A 21,056-nucleotide genomic window follows, 5' to 3' on the forward strand; every position below is an offset into this window, starting at 1 on the left:
AGCAAGTTATAATCTCCTTATCGTTTACAAATTTGGCCTAATCCGGTAGTTTTTCAATTATAAAATACACTAATTTCCACTTAATAATTATATATAAATTACAATATTTAAATTTTATAATATATATAAATTTTTTAATACAAAATAATAATAATTAATTATCTCCTTGTAATCCTCAGCACAGGCATCTGCTTCAGTTTGAGAACAATCGAATCATAAAATTCCAAATCATTGTATTGGAAATCAGTGGAAAATTGAAAATTCCTTAGCAACTTTGCCAAGGCCACCTTTGCTGACATCAGGCCATATTTCCATCCTTTGAAATACAAAACATACATTATTATTAAGTTTTAAACAAATGCTGTTGTCATACCTATGCAATTCCGTATTCCCTTTGTGAAGGGAATAAATGCATACGGATGTTTGCCTTCCATGTTACTAGGCAAAAAATTATCCGGGTTAAAATCATCGGCTGCGGCACCCCATATATCCTTGCGTCTGTGCATGGTAAATATGTTAATGACAAATTGTACTCCGGCCGGTATAACCATGCCATTCGAGAGCTGAATATCTTTCACATTCTCACGTCCCACGAACGGTACCGGCGTCATAATGCGCATAGATTCATTGAGAACCATATCCATATAGATCATATCTTGAATATTGGCATAGGTCACATCGAAATCACCGCCCTCGGGAAAAATGGACACGAGCTCTTCGTAGGCTTTTTGCTGGTATTCGGGGAACATTGCAAGCAAAATGAGAACATAGCCAATTGTATTCGCTGTCGTCTCGAATGCCTAAAATTAAAAATATAATTAGAAAAGTTATTAAAAAATGGAATATCACTCATATTGCAAATTTTACCCCCAGAACAATAGTATTCGACTCGTCCTCCACATGCTGCTGTGTAAATAAGTTTTTTCTCAAAAGTTCAATTGCTTGATCTATGAAAATATTTTTGGATCCGTCTGCATTTTTACCATCACTTCCATTCCCATTTAATTTGTTTGCTATGAGCTGTAATATAAGACGATTATAAAAACAAGTTAAAAAATATTAAATTCGGCCGGACCGAAATTTAAATATCCTCCACCTTAGGGTAAAGGAAACATTAGAACCCATTATGACTCACAAATACCAATTTTTAGACATATTCGTGGGAAAATGTGGCAAAAATCATCAAAATATTGAATATCGAAAGGTACCACTATATGAGGCTATACAAAAACGTGAACCTATACATACAATGTTGCGCCAACGGAGCTAGAACCCATTATGACCAACAAATACCAATTTTTAGACAAATCCTTGGAAAAATGTGGTAAAAATTAACAAAATACCAAAAACCGGGAGATACCGTTTTATGGGGGATATATCAAAACGTGGACCCATACATACAATATTTCGCCACACGAACTAGGACCCATTATGACCAACAAATACCAATTTTTAGACAAATCCTTGGAAAAATGTGGCAAAAATCATAACGGAATGACAAAGTTAATATACCCTCCTTTCCAAGGTGGAGGGTATAATTAGTTAAGTGACACTGCCTGTAATTCGTATTTTTCCATAAACCAGTTTTAAAGTATGTTTATGTTTAAAAAAATCCAATGGATTATTTGATGCATACGACAATTGAAATCCACGGCATTAAACTAACTTTTGTGGCGGATATACAAACTTTTGTCATTCCGTTTGTAACTTCTCGAAATAAATATAGCTAAAGCTCACATATATATGTGTTTTATCCAATTTGGGGCTTAAGTCCCTCTCAAGCGTCATATGCACTATGCAACAATGATCTTTGGTAAAAGATATTAGACACAGCTCTGACATAAGTGTTTCAAATTTTGTCAAGATCGGTTCAGATTTGGATAAAGCTCCCATATACATCTTTACCCGATTTCAGTTTTATTGTATCAATTCTAATGTATCAATTTAATTGCACTTCCGGCGGAATTCATTCTTAGCTGCCATGCATATGTTTTATCCGATTTGGGGTTTAAACCCCTCACAAGCGTAATATGCACTCCACAACAATAATATTTGATACCGGACATCGATGCAGCTCGAAAATACCTCTGTCAAATTTTATTGAGATCGGTTTAGATTTTTATTTATCTTCGATATACATCTTCATCCGATTTTACGGTTATTGTTCACCATATAGGTAATAACAGTCGAATTTGGATAGAGTTTTTCATATTCCACAGATTTTTTCCATTTATATCTATTAAAGAGGAAAATATTTGTGCTTTTGATTGTTTGTTTGTCGAAGGTACGTCAAAAAAATTTAGATTTTATATGCACATATCTAATGATCGATTGCAGATACAGTCTCCAAATGTGGAAGGTGTAGCGGAATTTGGAACAAAAATAAATCTGCCAAATTATATTGAAATCGGTTTGATATTAACCATTTTGTGCACTATGAGCGTGAAATGGAAAAAAAGATCTACATGGGAGCTATATCCAAATCTGAACCGAACATTTGGTTGTGGTAATGCAACAAAGTCAAACGTCATATTAGGGTAAGTGCGCCTTAGGTCCCAGTAGTCGGCAGTTTTGAAATTTAAACTTAAATAAGTAAGAATAGAATTGACCAAATAATTGCAAAAAAACGTCAACAGTGTTCTCTGCCCTCTTCCTTAAAAAAAAAAACAATGAGATCCGATCATTTATTACGAGAGAATAACTGTTTTCGTCAGTGGGTGTCTTCCAACGCATGCGATAGTGCTTGTTTGTAAAGAAAAAAAAATAGTGGTGGTGTCAACTTAATAATCGATTTAAGTAAATTAAATTTAATACTTTTGGAATCAGAAATATTTTATTAAAGTAAATAACAGTCCAAGGATCATTTTATAACTTAAAAAATTTACAAATCAAGCATTTTTCTGTTATATTATTTAATGCCGACATTAGGAACAGAAAAAAAGAGATTTGCCAGTAGTCGGCAGGTGGTGCCGATTACTGGAAAAATATAATTTTTGACCCATTTCACCAAAACTTGAGAAAACTATTAAAAAATTATCCAAAAACTACACAAATAAAAAAAATGTTTTGTGTCGGCAGTTGTTTTTATTTGTACTTTTTGACCAACATTTCTAAATTTAGTAGGTTTTTTTTAATTAGCTATTTGACGTTTTAGATAGCGGTGGCATTTTTGAAGAAAGAAAAGAGATCAATTCACAAATTCCAAATATAAGAAAGGCACTTTTTTCTTTTTTATTTAATCTCATTTTTATTTTAATTGAAAATCCATACGTTACTGAAGGTAACCATACTATTCTTGATTTTCTACCTACATTTGGATTAGAATTATAATTAAACAAGTAAGCAAAGACTACAGTCGAGCGGTGCCGACCGTTGAATACCCTACAACACTATAATAAACGATACAGTTTATATAGGCGAGATACTCGAAAGAATTCCACAAGATATTGTGACAAATAATAAAAGAAAACCTTCAGGTTCCGTTCTCTAATTTTCGAATAATAGCAACTTAAACTAATTTGCTCATTTCCAATTTATTGGCAGATGCTTCATGTAAATGGTCTTCCTAAATGTGAAACCAATATTTCCCAAAGACCTATAATCTCTTAGAAGTGGCAAAAGATTAACATTTATTATTGGTTTTTGACTGAAACGCCTCTATATGAGAAATACGAAATAGTCAGAAGTGCGTCTTTCCTGTAATTGTGAATTCTCCAAAATGTCACTGGAATGGACATTTTCGTATTTTGTCTACAAAAGTTGGCAAACTATTTCACACATTGAATATTTTGGATGGCTTTTGTAATGTTCGGTGACCCCCATTCAAATGTGCGTGAGGATCGGGCGATAATTATGTCATGCTGACAGTTTTGTAGTTTTTTGGTCTATTTCAACCCCTAAATATATGGCGATCATCTCCAAAAAGAGTAGGCTTCTATTCTGACCCTCATCTTATCTCCATGCAAAAATTCGTAAGGATCGGGCCATAAATGCGATCTGTATATGATATCCTGATATCCTAACTACTTAGTTTTGTTAGCTGTAGAAATATTACCAAATGTTTAATTCAAAATGAAAATATGCCAAAAATATGACAAAATTGAAAATATATGAGAAAATTTTAGAAAATCAATATTTTCATCTTTAGAGAGATATTTTTATGCGATTTTTTTAGACGTTTTTTCTTTCCTGCCAAGAGGCCATTCTGAATTAATGAGAACTGTCGAAATCAGTTCAGCCGTTCTCGACATATAAGAGATTTTTCAAGCATATCTTCTTTGATAAACATATATATCGCACATATTTTGCTATATATCCGTTTTGTTGGATGTTAACATCAATGTAAGGATCAAAAGTAACCTTGTCATGGCTTTGTGATTTCGCCGGGATTTAAAATATTCGCGGTTTAATGAAAAATTTTGAATTTTTTCAACACAAAAGATATGGTCTATTTTACCCGCTAAATATTATCCGATGACCACCCAAATTGGTAGGCTTCATCCCCGCCCTAAACTCTAGCTACATGCGAAATTCCGCGTCGATTGGTCTATAATTGCGACCTGTATAGCTACTGCAAAATCCGATATTTTTTCAGTATTTTTATTTTTTCATTTCAACCCCTAAACATTTGGCGATCATCTCCAAAAGAAATAGGCTTCTATTCTGACCCTAACCCCACCTTCGTGCAAAATTTCGTAAGGATCGGGCCATAATTGCGACCTGTAGCGTGATTACAAATTAACATGGACAGAGGGACAGACGGACGGACATACATAGCTAGATCGACTCAGCTCGGCGAGCTAGGAAGATCCATATATACTTTCCTATATGGGAAACCAATATTTCGAGGTGTTACATAATTTTTGGGCCAATCAAACTTATAATACCCCCAACACATAGTGTTGTAGGGTATAATAAAACACTATTTAAAAACGAAATTAATTAATTGAACTGTGAATTAGTAATATAGCATTGTTTTATACTATTAGAAATAAAAAAAAATACAAAATTATACTTTTTTTTACTGAAATACTATATGCCGACTACTGGCAAATAGACATGCCGAGCATTGGAAAATGGTGCCGACTACTGGCAAAAAACTACTATTTGAGTAAAATTGCAAATTTTGCCAATTTAATAAAAACAAATTCAATTGTTGTTTATTATTTCGAAAACTAAACAAAATTTGGGATCTGAACAACTTTATTTTTCTGCAATTGAAAGATTTCACTCAAAATGTTGAAAGATTGAAACATTGAAAATTCTAAAAGTGCCGACTACTGGTACACTTACCCTATTCACATTTTTTTTTTAATTTTATTGAATGAAAGCAAAAAATGTCGGAAATAGCATCAAATTTTAGAATAACGAATTACGGCCAATAAAACCGTCACACGTTCCCCGAATGTTGCTCTCCGGTACTTTGGCCCATTCCCGGCGAAGCGCTTGCTTGACCCAGGGGATCGACACTGGTGTTTTTTAGTGCCAACCTTGCTTTCCAAAATACAGCAGACACAACACGGATTGGTATCCAGAAATTTTGGTGACCATTATGCGCTGTAAATGAAGCGAGGAACCTCATTTTGTAACCATTCTTGGGTAGTGCGTGCTGAGTTCGGTGATGCTGAGTCTGCGGTCAAAATATTTGAGTGCCCAAGACTTTAATACACCCTCCACGATATTTTCGCGATAAAATTCGGTATTTATTCTGATGCCACGGTCGATTAATACAAGCAGAGAGCGATCATCGGTTGTTATGGCGGCCCACGCCAACACCATGGCCGGTGCTTGAGTTCTGTTTCAGGCCAAAACATGGCCATATTCTAAAATCCATCTGATTCCGACTGACATTGCGCATTTGAGGCAAAATATTTTGTCTTTGGGATAAAATCGACTCAAAAAGTGATTCTATGGGGATCCCCAAAGTAACTATGGGTCTATCTCTTCTCCATTTTCATGTTACAAACAAATGAACAAAGACATAATAGCCTTACCACTATGTGGTGTATTGTATAAATATTCACAATTTTCTTCGATTTTATCCTTTTCTGGCAAAAGGCCAGAATTGTAAAAATAAGTGATATATGACATTCTATATATTTCGTTATATATCCAATGTCTTAGTCAGAAGTGATATTTTAATTTAATTGTGACGTCGCATGGTTTAAAAAATTCGGTAGTGGAAATTCTCGTATTTTTTACATTTAACTTATGGACTACTTTACCCGCTAAATACTTTGCGAGCATCTCCAAAAACAATAGGGTTCTTTTCTAATCTTAATTTCACCTCCATGCAAAGAAAGATAACAAAAAAAAAAATATGAGTCGATCGAAGCTAAACATTTATGACAACAATCTTTTGTTGATACAATCAACTAATATTTTTGGACTTTTTTCATCCGTTAAATATTTTGTTGTCTCATTGAAATGAAAATCTAAATACTTTGTATCCACCTGATCACGTACTGAAACGATTAACTAGCCAGTTATACAATGCAATTAAATTATAATTACAGATTGCGGCATCTCTCATCAGGTTCGCGTGGCGAAGCAATTTCTATTCCTACTCACCTTTCGAATAAAGTTGCGGTTTTCTGCTTTGCATGAGTTGAACGGTTCGTAAACTCCCAACACCCTCCGAATTAGATTGTTGGTCAGCCATGGCGCAAACAGAATATCGGTCATGTTTTCTACAACACTAAATGTTAAGAAAGAAATCACGCTCAAATCAATTTGAAATGAATAAATGACAGTTCTCTCTCTCTCTCTTACCACTGATAGCTTTTTATTAAATTACCGTTGTGTCCATTGCCATACTCTTGATCTGCATTAACTCCCATCGTTGTTCCTGTGGGTTGAACAATTTTTAAAAACCCAAAAATGTATTGAAATGGATATATGTAACTCACTTATGGCGATTTTCAATGTTAAATCTTGTAGCAATGCGACCACATCCGAACATTCGCCCATTTCCTTGAACAGCTTCAAAACTTTGTTCACCTCCTGATTGAAAATAGGCATGAAACTCAGTAGTATTTTGTGTCCAAATGCAGGATTCAAATGTTTCCTGTGAACGCCCCATTCCGGATCTTAAATTGATTGAGACTAATATGTAATAATATGTCGGAAATGCAATTGCTTTTGCAGTTACCATCTGAAGAGAATAGGCCTCTTCCAACGCCATTGGTGACCGCTTTGTAAAGTACACTTTTATTCGTGCAATGCGGCGATGTGAAAACATCTCGAATAATATCAGGGTCGGTGACAAGCAAAACTGGATAGGTGACCAACCAAGTGTACATCAATGGGCCATATTTCTCGCTGTGCGTATGTATCACACTTAAGGGATCTGAAGAGGGAAAAACAAGCATTACTCAAAGGGCGTCATAAATCAAAAACAAACAAGTAAAAAAACATTAAGTTCGACCGGGCCAAACTTTTAATACCCTCCACCTTAGGGTAAAATAAACATTAGAAGAAATGTGGCAAAAACCATTAAAATGCCGATTATGGGGAGGTACCGTAATATGGGGGCTACACCAAAACGTGGACCTATAATTACAATGTTTCGCCACACGAACTAGGACCCATTATGGCCCACAAATACCAATTTTTAGACAAATCAGTGAAAAAATGTGGCAAAAACCATCAAAATACCGAATATCGGGAGGTACCTTTATATGGGGGCTATATCAAATAATGGACCCATGCATGCAATGTTTCGCCACCGGAGCTGGAACCCATTATGACCAACAAATACCGATTTTCAGACAAATCCGTGAAAAAATGTTGCAAAAATCATCAAATTACCGAATATCTGGAGGTACCGTTATATGGGGGCTATACCAAAACGTGGACCTATAATTACAATGTTTCGCCACACGAACTAGGACCCATTATGACCCACAAATACCAATTTTTAGGCAAATCAGTGAAAAAATGTGGCAAAAACCATCAAAATACCGAATATCGGGAGGTACCGTTATATGAGGGCTATACCAAATCATGGACCCATACATGCAATGTTTCGCCACCGGAGCTGGAACCCATTATGACCAACAAATACCGATTTTCAGACAAATCCGTGAAAAAATGTTGCAAAAATCATCAAATTACCGAATATCTGGAGGTACCGTTATATGGGGGCTATACCAAATTTTGGACCCATACATGCAATGTTTTGCCACACGCTCAGGGACCTGCTATGACCTACAAATACCAATTTTAAGACAAATCCGTGAAAAAACGTGGCATAAATCATCAAAATACCGAATATCGGGAGGTACCGTTATATGGGGACTATACCAGAACGTGGACCGATATATCTCATTTTCAATACCAACCTAGACACAATGCAAATAGCTCTGCTAAATTTTGGAGCTCTACGTCAAATAATGTGGGCTGTATCGTGATTTCAACAGACAGACAGACAGACAGACAGACGGACAGACAGACGGACATCGTTAAATCGACTTAGAATTTTATGCTGATTATGAATATATATACTTTATGAGGTCTAAGACGAATATTTAAGGATGTTACAAACGGAATGACAAAGTTAATATACCCTCCTTTCCAAGGTGGAGGGTATAAAAAAAGTGATTGATGAGTGTCGAAGTTTTGCCCGTTTTGAATATTTCGGATAGAGATATATATGAGAGCTATATCCGAACTAGATAAAATTTGGCAGAGGTATTTTCGAGCTGTATCTGATGTCCGGTATCAAATATCCTTGTTGTCGAGTGCATATTACGCATGTGAGGATGAAACATATGTATGGGAGCTATGTCTATATCTGTACCCATTTTCACCAAAATTTTAAGTCCATTTGGAGTAATATTAGACATTTGGTGCGCAATAAGCCTGGAATCGAAAAAAGATATATATGAGAGCTATATCTAAATCTGAACCGATCTTGACAAAAATTTTGGGCGCTTATTTCTGAGCTGTATCTGATACCTAGTACTAAAGATTATTGTTGTAGAGTGCATATTATGCATGTGAGGGACTTAAAACCCCAAATCGGATGAAACATATATATGGGAGCTATAGCTATATCTGAACCGATTTTCACCAAAGTTTGTGTACTTGCTTCTAGACTGAATTCGGTCGAATTTACCATAATACAAGTGAATGAATGAAAATATATATATTTTCGTTAAAATAAAAAAAAAAAAATAAACAAGTTAGGCCGGGCCGAACTTTGAATCCCCTTCACCATTTGGTACAAATTTCCGTTGAAAATTCTATTAAAATCTTAAAAATACCTAATGTAGCCGTATATAAGGGTCCGTACGACGACGTGGACCTGCATAGGCAACTTTTGTCACAAGCTATTACAATATTCAAATGAGAAACTTGAAAAAAAATCTGTTTATAATGTAGCTAAAATCATCAAATTTTCGAATATAGGGAGGAACCATGGGAGTTGTAAAACGTGGACCTGCACAGACAATTTTTTGTTATAGGCTGTAGTATCCATTACGAACTTCAAATACCAAATTTGAAACAATTCTGGCAAAACATGGCGCTAAAATCATCAGAATACCGAATTTCGGGAGGTACCGTTATATGGGGGCTATACAAAAAAGTGGACCCGCATGGCCCATTTTCCGTTTTATACTGTAGTATCTATTACGAACTTCAAATACAAAATTTGAAACAATTCCGTTGAATAATGTCGCTAAAATCATCAAAATATCGGCTATCAAAATCATCAAAAATGGGGGCTATATGAAAACGTGGACCTACATGGCCCATTTACGAACTTAACCTGTCTACTGGAAAAATAAACATGTGTGCAAAATTTTAGCCTTCTATCTCAAGTCGTTCAAAAGATAGTGTGATTACAACAGACAGACGGACAGACAGACAGACGGACATCGTTAAATCGACTTAGAATTTTACGCTGATAAAGAATATATATACTTTGTTGGGTCTGACATGAGTATTTCGAGGAGTTACAAACGGAATGACAAAGTTAATATACCCTCCATAGTATGGTGGAGGTTATAAAAATTGGAAATAAGAATTATGTTACTTTGAATTACGAATCGTGCCGTATGGACAGGCTAATTCGGGTACATAATTCTAAGAGCGGACAACGTTATTGAATTTGCAATGAGAATATAGCATTACCACTATGTGGTGTAGGGTATAAAAATAAAAAAAATTCTCCTTCGTAATGTACGTACAACTTGTGTTTTGTGGCAAAAATTATGATACCGTTTATGGTAAAAACAAATAAAAATAAATTGATCGCGAGAGCATTATGCATAGAAGAATAACGAATATTTTCATATTACTTTACTGACTTAATAAGATTTTTAGGTGTATTTATGTAAAAGACACATTCCTATGGAAAAAATCTGGATTGAATAGATTTCCATCAACGCAATAACATCAGGCGGTTCTTTTTAATTTGACAAAAAATATGCCAAGCCCTAAAAAGTTGTGGAATGAATTTGAAAAAATGAAAAGTATTTGAAATTAAACTAGTTAAAAAATATCAGTCGGTTTGCCGACAGATGTATACCCTCAGCCAATGTTTGTTTGTTTACATGTGTATTGACATGCGTTATGATTATTCAAGGGATTACAAGGTGCCAGATTTGGTCTATATCAACAACTTCGTGTACTTTATATTAGATATTTGATAATTTTTAGAAAATGTTTAATTGTGAGCGTTGTACCAGATACAGTTGGACCGAAGTAGTCCACTACATCTTGATAAGTATATCCGTCTGTCCTTCCTTCGATTTAGAAACTACTATAGATTCCGAATTTAATGAATTTGGTTTATAAATGTTTACCCTGATATATTTTAGCTACGTAGAATTAAAATGGGCTATAAAAGCCCATGTTTTCGTGACTCCCCACGTAAAACAGTGCCGCTAAATTTAAGGTGTTTCGAGAATTTAAGTCTTAGTTTTGAACCAAATTTGTTTTACATTGGCAGTTTGTTTTCCCCTTATGGGCTGTCCAATCGTTGAAACTGAGTTTCACAAAACCATACGTCACGACCGTTCGCAATATTCCAATAAATATTAATTTAGTTTGCCCATAATATGGACCATTTAAAATAATTTACTCGAATGCTGTGTTAGTGTTAATGTACACAACCGAGATTATTAAAATTAATTTTATTATTTATTATGTTGTGTCGAAGCCAACAAGCTAATGAACTAATTATATGATTTTAGCACGCGTGTGCTTTGCACAGCTTCCCAAGTAATTGGAGTACAAAGTCGGAAAATTGGTTCCTGGCCAATTATTTTAAAATATGAATTAATTGACGTATTTATTTGTTTTAGAGAATTACATAAATCGGATGCGCCAGTTTTAAACAGGTGCCAGTTGTGCAATTTTTGACCATTTTAAGGTCTTATGCATACTTAGATGTAACTGGCTGCACCACGTCGGATAGTGGACGAAAATACATGCGCCTAAACAGATTTAAGTAAATACGCGAATAAGAGGCTTTTTACATTTCAATATATTTGTATTGATGTTAATTTCCATACCAAACATTATTTTTATACCCTCCACCATACATAGTATGGATGGTATGTTAAGTTTGTCATTCCATTTATAACTCATCGAAATAATAATTTTAAGCCTAACAAAACAAATATATTCTTGATCAGCGTAAAATTCTAAGACGATTTGACTCCGTTTTGAGATGTCGTATTTGAAGTTCGTAATGGATGATACAGCCTGTGACAGAAAATTGTCTATGCAGGTCCAGGTCTTCGTATAGCTCCGATATAACGGCACCTCCCTATATACTTTATTTTGATGATTTTAGCTACATTGTTCACCGTTTATTTCAAGTTTCGAATTTGAATATGGTAATGACTTATGACAAACAATGCCCATGTAGCTTCACGTCGTATAGACACCAATATAACGGCTATATTCGGAATTTTTTAAATTTTACCAGAATTTTTTAAGGATTTTATTTCCAAATTCGTTCCAGATGGTGGAGGGTATTCAAAGTTCGGCACGGCCGAACTTACTGCTTTTTAACTTGTTTTTTTTTTCAAATTTCGTATTTGGAGTTCGGAATTGGTACTACAACTTAAGAACAAAAAAACTTATTTATTCAGGTCCACGTTTTCGTATAGCCCCCCTATAAGGGTGGTATTTTTCGACGCATTTTTTTTTTTTTTTTTTTTTTTGAAAAATTTCAAGATCCGTTAAAATAATGGAGGGTATTAAAATTTCGGTATGGGCAAACTTAGCTGCTTTTATACTTTTTAAATTCTATAACATATCATAGCGCGCTTTTAATATTTCGCTATTACGACAGAATCGATTAATAACACTGTGCAACACTACACTGTACATGCCTATAGATTACAAGTAGAATTGTTTATATTCAATATGGGTCATGTCGGTCCACTTTATTGTATAACCTCCTCATATAAAGGCTTACCCAGATATTAATTATATTTTAAATTTTGATCATATCTTTTATACTAATTTCGGCATATTATGATAATTTGAGTTCTTAGTAAAAAGAACCAATCCTTGCAAAAAATTATTAATATAGGCCCACATTTTGGTATAACCCTCATATATAGGTATCCCCTGATTTCAGTTATCGGTATTCGACCACATTTTCAATTGATTTGACCCTTATTAAACATCTTGGTTTCTAAGGGGCTAGAAAACCTCTTCGCAGAAAAATTTCAATCGATGTCAACGTTTCGGAGTAGCACACACGTTAACACAATTCCCGTTCAGATATAATAATTCCACTACCTATCACTCATAATTTTCCATGTTTCCAACACAGTTTCCAATATCCAGTAAATAAATGGTTCATAAATAAATATTTTCGGCACTCTACAGATATATATTTGTAACGATATTTATTTACTTTATTATTTTTATTTATTATTATTTTATTTTTTTTTTTTAAGTTCTTTTCACCACGAATGTCTTTGTTTTCATTTGAACTATATAAAATTGTTCATTCTTTTTTGAAAATTCTCTTGGGATCCGGCCCGTACATCGTCCCCGTATATTCCATTGGACACACTAACGAAAAGTACAAACCTTTATTTTTGTCAATTAAATCCAACGTCTTCCCCAACAGCGGATATCCTAGGGGTCCCGATATTTTAAAAATTAATGCATAGTATCTTCGTCGGGTCCACAACCAATAAAACCAAACACACAAAACCACAAAAATAGTCCAATATGACATTTTTCCGCCAATCTGAGCCAATGAGGAGCACACGTCCGCGATGATCGAAGCGACACGCACAATTAAACTATTACAATGGGATTTCTATTGTTTTTGTATTTTAATAAAAATTTAAGAGTGCAGTGCGGATGTGTTCATGCTTATAAAATTCAATAATAACGATTTATATCTTAAGGTGGTTCCATAAAAAGAACTACTCAAAGCAATAGCTTTTATTTAATAGATCTACAAAGAAAAACCGGTTTGGTAAGACAATAATGCACGTGCATTTTTGCAGGAGCGGTTCGAAGCTAAGGTGATACACGAGTATACCTTTGCCATTAATTACCTAATTACCAAGCAGCTCAAGTTTGTTTGCAACAAACTTTGAGCTCTGATCCAAAAGTCCCAAATAGTTTGAAAAATGTGGGAAAGTAATTGAAATTGAGCCGGAATTGACGTTTATTTAAATCAGCCCGAGGCACAAAAGGTCAAAATTATTTTTTGATTGATGATATACTTTAAATAAAAACCAGTAAGGAAAGGTCAAAAGTCGGGCGGGGACGACTATACGATACCCTACACAACTATGCGTATTTAGAAGAGTTCCCATAGCAAAAAAGTTTATATTGGGTATTAATGTGATCCTAATAACATTGTTGTATGATGCATAATCCGACTTCAGTGAGGATAATATAAACAAGTAATCAAAGGCTACAGTCGAGCGGGACCGACCGTTGAATACCCTACAACACTACAATAAACGATACAGTTTATATAGGCGAGATACTCGAAAGAATTCCACAAGATATTGTTACAAATAATAAAAGAAAACCATCAGGTTTCGTTCTCTAATTTTCGAATAATAGCAACTTAAACTAATTTGCTCATTTCCAATTTATTGGTAGATGTTGCACGTAAATGGTCTTCCTAGATCTGGAACCAATATTTCCCAAAAAAATGAGAAACAGACATTTGACTATAATCTTCAACGAAATCAGCGTTAACGAAATAGTCAGAAGTGCGTCTTTCCTGTATTTGTGAATTCTCCAAAAAGTCACTGGAATCGACATTTTCGTATTTTGTCTACAAAATTTGGCAAACTATTTCACACATTGAATATTTTGGATGGCCATCCAAAACTGCTTGGCTTTTGTAATGTCCGGTAACCCCCATTCAAATGTGCGTGAGGATCGGTCCATTTCAACCCCTAAATATATGGCGATCATCTCCAAAAAGAGTAGGCTTCTATTCTGACCCTCATCTTATCCCCATGCAAAATTTCGTAGGGATCGGGCCATAAATGCGATCTGCATATGATATCCTGATATCCTAACTACTTAGTTTTCTTAGCTGTAGAAATATTACCAAATGTTTGATTCAAAATGAAAATATGCCAAAAATATGACAAAATTGAAAAAATATTAGAAAATTTTACAAAATCAATATTTTCATCTTTAGAGAGATATTTTTATGAGATTTTTTAGACGCTTTTTCTTTCCTGCCAAGAGGCCATTCTAAACTAATGAGAACTTTCGAAATCAGTTCAGCCGTTCTAGACATATAAGAGATTTTTCAAGCATATCTTCTTTGATAAACATATATATCGCACATATTTTGCTATATATCCGTTTTGTTAGATGTTAACATCAGTGTAAAGATCAGAAGTAACCTTGTCATGGCTTTGTGATTTCGCCGGGATTTAAAATATTCGCGGTTTAACGAAAAATTTTGAATTTTTTCAACACAAATGATATGGTCTATTTTACCCGCTAAATGTTATCCGATGACCACCCGAATTGGTAGGCTTCTTCCCCGCCCTAAATTCTACCTACATGCGAAATTCCGCGTCGATTGGTCTATAATTGCGACCTGTATAGCTACCGCAAAATCCGACATTTTTTCAGTATTTGGTCCATTTCAACCCCTAAACATTTGGCGATCATCTCCAAAAGAAATAGGGTTCTATTCTGACCCCAGTCCCACCTCCATTCTAAATTTGTAGGGTATAAAAATATAATAGCTTCAGCAAATTGTAAAATTCAATTAAATATAAAAAAATCTATTCAATCTGGGCTGATATTACATATATGGTGGAAATAACCTTAAAATCGGGGGAAGACGTGTATCGAAGCTATATCTAATTTTTAGCCGATCTTAATAAAGTTTGCAGAGGTATTTTCGAGCTGTATCTGATGTCCGGTATCAAATATCAAATCGGATGAAACATATATTTGGGAGCTATAGCTATATCTGAACCGATTTTCACCAAATTTGAAATACTTGTTTCTAGGATGGGTACAGTCGGTTTTGTCAAAACTCAGCTCATTTAGGCTGATATTTGCCATTTGAAATCGGATAAAGATATAAATCTGAAATCGGATAAAGATATGTATGGGAGCAATATCCAAATCTGAACCGATCTTGACAATATTTGAAACACTTATTTCAGAGCTGTGCAACTATGGGTCTATCTCACTTCTTTCTCCCTGTTCCAAACAAATGCACAAAGACATAATACCCTTACCATCATGTGGTGTAGGGTATAAAAAGTCAAGTATTTATTTGCCTCTTATAAACAGAGAGAAATATTTTGTTAGTTTCAATTTTTTTAGTTTAAAAATACATGTTTCGTAACAATTAACGCTGCTACATTTGAACATTTAATTCAACAATAATTTGTCCTCCCAAAATAAATGATTTTTATTAATAAATGTGGTTAAATTTGAAAAATTCAGACATAAGATGCATATTACCCAACTAATAGTCATTTAAGTCGATCCCCTCAATGATTAGTGTGATTACCGCAGGCGGACACATAAAATTGTGTAAGAATTTTGAGCGTAGTAAGAATGTAAATACTTTGTTGGGTCTTTAATGATTATTACTGTCAATTACATATAGAACAAGAAAAAATCTGTAAGTTCGGCCGGGCCTAACCAAACAAATTTGAACAAATTTGGTAATTTTCAAAGAAAAAAATTCTGTTAAAATCTTAAAAATATCGAATATAGACCTTATATTAGGGTCTATACGACGACATATACGACATCATAAGCCATTACAATATTCAAAAAATCGGTGTATGTAGCAAAATACCGAATATCGGGAGCTACCGTTATATGGGGGCTGTACGAAGACGTAGACCTGCACAGACAATTTTCAGTATCCATTACAAACTTAAAATACCAAATTTGAAACAAATCCGGTGAACAATGTCGCTAAAATAATCACAATACCAAATATCGGGAGGTACCGTTATATGGGGGCTATACCAAAACGTGGACCTACATGGCCCATTTTCAATACCAAAAATGCTGCAAAAATAAGGGGAGATAAAAAAACTGCAACAAAGTCAAACGACATCATTTTTACATTTTTTTTTTTAAATTTTATTGAATGAAGGCAAAAATGTCAGAAATTGCATAAAATTTCAAAATAAGCTTAGATTTGTTCGAATTGGTCACCTTTGGCACGAATTATGGCCTTCAAACGGTCAATGAAACCACCACACGTTGCCCGAATGTTGCTCTGCTGTATTTTGGTCCATTCCCGGCGAAGCGCTTGCTTGAGGTGATCGACACTCTGGCATTTTTTAGTGCCAACCTTGCTTTCCAAATACTCCAGACACAATAGTCCAACGGATTGGTATCCGGGATTTTCGCGATAATATTTACCATTTATTCTGATGCCAAGGTCAATTAATACGAGCGGAGAGCGACCATCGGCTGTTATGGCGGCCCACACCTTGAGTTCTGGTGGCCAACCTAAGATGCACATTTTCAGCTGACCTCTTTGGCAAGTAAACACGAACATTTTGTTTGTTTACAAATTCGGCAATTCACCACTTTCGGCCAAGCAAAGCAACTCTTTAGCTCTTTGAGTCTATTTTCTTTTGTTGCGGTGTAAGTTCTTGCACTTTTGGGAATTTCAATGGCTTTCAATGTTCTCTAACGATAGCCATTTGTGGTTTTCCAGTCAAAATATAAAGAAATCACACTTGAATTCCATCACGAATAACCTTTTTTCTGGAAAATTCTCATCTAAATGCTTTTGTACGCTTGTAAACAATATAATGAGCTATCATTGGAATAATTTTAACAGCTTTCGAACGAGTGGCTTAGAAATGACAGCAGTCTGAATTTGGTTGCAGTTTTTTCATCTCACCCTGTATATATTCATAACCAGCATACAATTCTAAATCGATTTAACGATGTCTGTCTGTCTGTTAAAATCACGATACAACCCACATTATTTAACGTACAGCTTTAAAATTTGGCACAATGGTTCGTATTGTGCCTAGGATGAGATATATCGGTTCACAGTTTGGTACATTTGGATATGTCCAAAAATTGACATTTATAGATCATAAGGCGTTCTAAGTCCGATGTTGGAAAATTGTATATGTATATGGCTACGTTTTCGTATAGCCCCTATGTAACGATACCTACCGATTATTTTAAACGGTTTTTGTCACATTTATTCGCGAAATTATTTCTAATTTGGTATTTAAGACTCGCAATAGATAACAGACCTTGTAGTATAATATTGTCTATATAAGTTCCCGTTTTGGTATAACCAACATGAAACGGTCTCACCCACTTTATGTTTTTTTTTTTTTTTTTTTTTTTTTTTGAAAACTTCAACAGCATTATCCAAATGGTCTTACTGGTATTTGTAGTTTAAAGTGGAACACGTTTGAATTCAGATACTTTTATATAAAAATATTTTCTTTGCCCAATGGTGGAGGGTATTAAAAGTTCGGCCCGGCGGAACTCAATGTTCTTTTACTTGTTTAAGTACAACATTTGCCGGGCATGGCCCAAGTATTGCACCATGATCCCGGGTAAAGATTTGGTATATAAACGTGCTATAAACGGAGACAGCAAACTGATACTGTTGAAGTATATGTACCTCATCATGTTGGTAAACAGATGGAATAAAAGATAAATTCTTGAAGAAAAAAAGCTCAGTTTAGACGTGCAAACATGACTCATTGCATTTTGACGATGCAAAGTATATTTGTATGAAATATGTATGTCAAAAAGTTTGTGATTTAAATGTTTTCAGTGCCTACGCAAAAGCCATTTACACTTTTCTGTGTTGGCTGCATACAAATTGCCGGTAATGTCAAATATTTTGCCAGGAGAATTCCATTTTATTGATTTAGGAAGTGAATATTTAAAATTTCGTACCTTTAACAATTCAACCAATGTCAAAGTGTTCAGATTTTGCTTTTCTGGACATCATGATAAATGGAAAAAATATTAATAATAATGGAAACTATTATTTTATTATGCAAATATTTGGTGATGCCCTACAAAATTATTCATAACAAGTTAAAAAGCAGCTAAGTTCGGCCAGACGAACTTTTAATATCCTCCGTCATTTTAAAGAAACTTGAAAAGTTTCCAAAAGTTCCGTCGAAAAATACCGCTTAAAGGTTATACGAAGGCGTGGTTCTGCATAAGTATTTCTTGTCATCGGCTGTAGTACCCATTTTAAATACGAAATTTTAAACAATTTCATTGAATAATGTTCCTAAAATCATCAAAATTACGAATAAAAGGATGCACCGTTGTATGGGGGCTATACGATATCGTGGGCCAATATAAACAATTTTCTTCCCGAAGATAAAGTGCTCAGAAGAAAATACTTGTGTCAATTTTCAGACAATTCCATGAAAAATGTGGCTAAAAATGGTGGTCCTATATAGACAATTCTCTTCCAGGTGGTAAAGTACTCAGGAGAAACTCTTCTGTGGATTTTCCGACATTAAAAAATGCGGCAAAAATCATGAATATATCGAATATAGGGCTACTGTTATATGGGGGACCGATATAGCCCATCTTCAAACTTTACCTGCCTGCACACAAAAGACTGATCTGGGCAAAATTTTAGCTTCCTAACTAAATTTATTTTAACTCTAGCGAAATTATAACAGACGTACATACGGACTAGGCTAATTCGTTATAGAATTTTACGCTGATGAAGAATACATATACTTTGTTAGGTCTAAAATTATTATTTTGATGAGAATGACGAATTTAATATACCCTCCATACCCTGCATAATGGAAGATATAAAAACCTGTAAAGAAAGGCAAAAGTTAGACAGGGCCGACTTTATGATACCCCAAACAACTTTGTATATTTTGTACAGCTACCCGTAAATAAATGTTTTTATGGGGATTTAATAAGAATTAAATCATACCAACTATGATCGTTTTGGAATGCGTATTATGGCTTTACATCAGTTATAAATTAAACCCGAAAGGAACTATAACTTATATGGGAAGTATATCCTCCTCTGAACCCATGAGTCTGCACCGATATTCATAAAAATCCTTCCTATTTGAATTTAATTTGCAGTCTTTAGGCGCTATAAACTTGAAGTCGGATGAAGATATATATGAGAGCTATATCCAAATATGAACTGATCTCTATTAATTTTAGCAGAGTTATTTCTGTGAGCCTGAATTCGCTTGTATATGCCAAAATACATTCAATTTGGGTCCAATAAACTTGAAATCGAGTAAAGTTGTATATTGCAAAAGTATTTCAAAGATGTATTAATATATTTCCCCGAATGTCGTTGTTACCGAGTGCATATTGCGGCTTTGGAGGACAAATTCAACAAATCGAATGGAAAATATATATATATATATGAGCTATAGCTATATCTGAACCGATTTCCACCAAATTTGACATAGTTTTTTCTAGGCTCAATTCGGCGTATATTCCGAATTCCATCCAATTTGGAATAATAATTCCCATTTGATGCACAATAAAATGCAAATCGGATGAAGATATATATTTGAACTATATCTAAATTTTGACCGATTATTTACAATTTCAAAAGGGTTCGTCCTTGGACCAAATAAATGATTTGTACAACATTTTAATTTCGATCGGACAGACGGATCGACTCAGAATGTGATTCTATGCAGATTGTCAAAATGAACTATGGCCTATCTCACTTCCTTCTTTATATTAAAAAAAAAACAGATGTAATACCCTGACCACAGTGTGGTGTAGGGTGTAAATAGAATTTATGTATATATTGCAAATCTAGATTCAAGGAAACCAGCACACCTATTCTGTAACTTGGGGGTTGGTAATGTTGGGGGACTCCAGCAATAGTAAATATATCCGCCTCCTACACAAATTACATTTTACTTAAAGAACCTCAACACATAAATCTGGAAACTGCATGTATCTACAGCTGATGACGCAGAATAGAATTTGTGATTACAACTTCTGACTCAGTGATGCGATTGTCTAGGTTGTTATATAGATCACATAATGATCCCAGCGGATTGTTTAGTTTATAATTAGATTTTACTAGAGGGAAATTAAGAAGCATATAATTACAAGTAAACAGAGAGGACACATCACATTTTACTTCACCGATTAATATTTTCGAGTTAATAAAACAACATAAAAGTCTTATGAGAAAAAGTATTGTTAGAAAATGTCGGGAGATCAACTAGTTTTAAGCGGTGCTCATAAGGGGCGAATGCTTCATCTGCGTTCCAATCCAACATAATGATAGTTTTTTACACATTCCATTTATACCACACCATTTCACAAGAGAGTGCCGATCAATTTGTAGTCTGTGAACATTAAAATTTTAGAAAAGTGAATGACCGATTGAAGTTTATTCAAGTATAGGACAAAAAGCTATTTGACGGAGAAAAATGAATTATTCTACGTGCAACAGTGTAAAGAGTTCTTGGATTGCACTCAATTTTGCCATATCCTATATTTTTCAATCCAATTCCAGATTTATGTTAAGGTGCTATGAACCTAGATCTCCAAAGTAATATAACCTGAAGATAAAGAATCATAAAAATATTGGTAAG

General features: G+C 34.4%; 1 protein-coding gene across 1 annotated transcript; it reads right to left on the reverse strand.

Annotated features, from left to right (window-relative positions):
• LOC101893162 (probable cytochrome P450 313a4) lies at positions 1 to 13,292 on the reverse strand. The gene is made up of 8 exons (XM_005188279.4): positions 13,063 to 13,292; positions 7,151 to 7,348; positions 6,909 to 7,088; positions 6,772 to 6,847; positions 6,571 to 6,697; positions 868 to 1,020; positions 374 to 800; positions 1 to 316 (listed from the first exon to the last, which is right to left on the reverse strand). The coding sequence occupies exons 1-8, from the start codon at positions 13,211 to 13,213 to the stop codon at positions 159 to 161; spliced, it is 1,470 nt and encodes a 489-aa protein (XP_005188336.1). The 5' UTR covers positions 13,214 to 13,292; the 3' UTR covers positions 1 to 158.
• Positions 13,293 to 21,056: the final 7,764 nt, after the last annotated feature.

This window comes from Musca domestica, unplaced genomic scaffold, assembly GCF_030504385.1.
Source record: "Musca domestica strain aabys unplaced genomic scaffold, Musca_domestica.polishedcontigs.V.1.1 21, whole genome shotgun sequence".
Taxonomy (NCBI): Eukaryota; Metazoa; Arthropoda; class Insecta; order Diptera; family Muscidae; genus Musca; species Musca domestica.

Coding starts and splice junctions, on each gene's coding strand:
- LOC101893162 (XM_005188279.4), bottom strand. CDS start 13,213: ATGTCATATTGGACTATTTTTGTGGTTTTGTGTGTTTGGTTTTATTGG. Junction 7,349..13,062: donor TTTAATTGACAAAAATAAAG/GTTTGTACTTTT, acceptor TTCCCTCTTCAG/ATCCCTTAAGTGTGATACAT. Junction 317..373: donor GGGAATACGGAATTGCATAG/GTATGACAACAG, acceptor TGTATTTCAAAG/GATGGAAATATGGCCTGATG.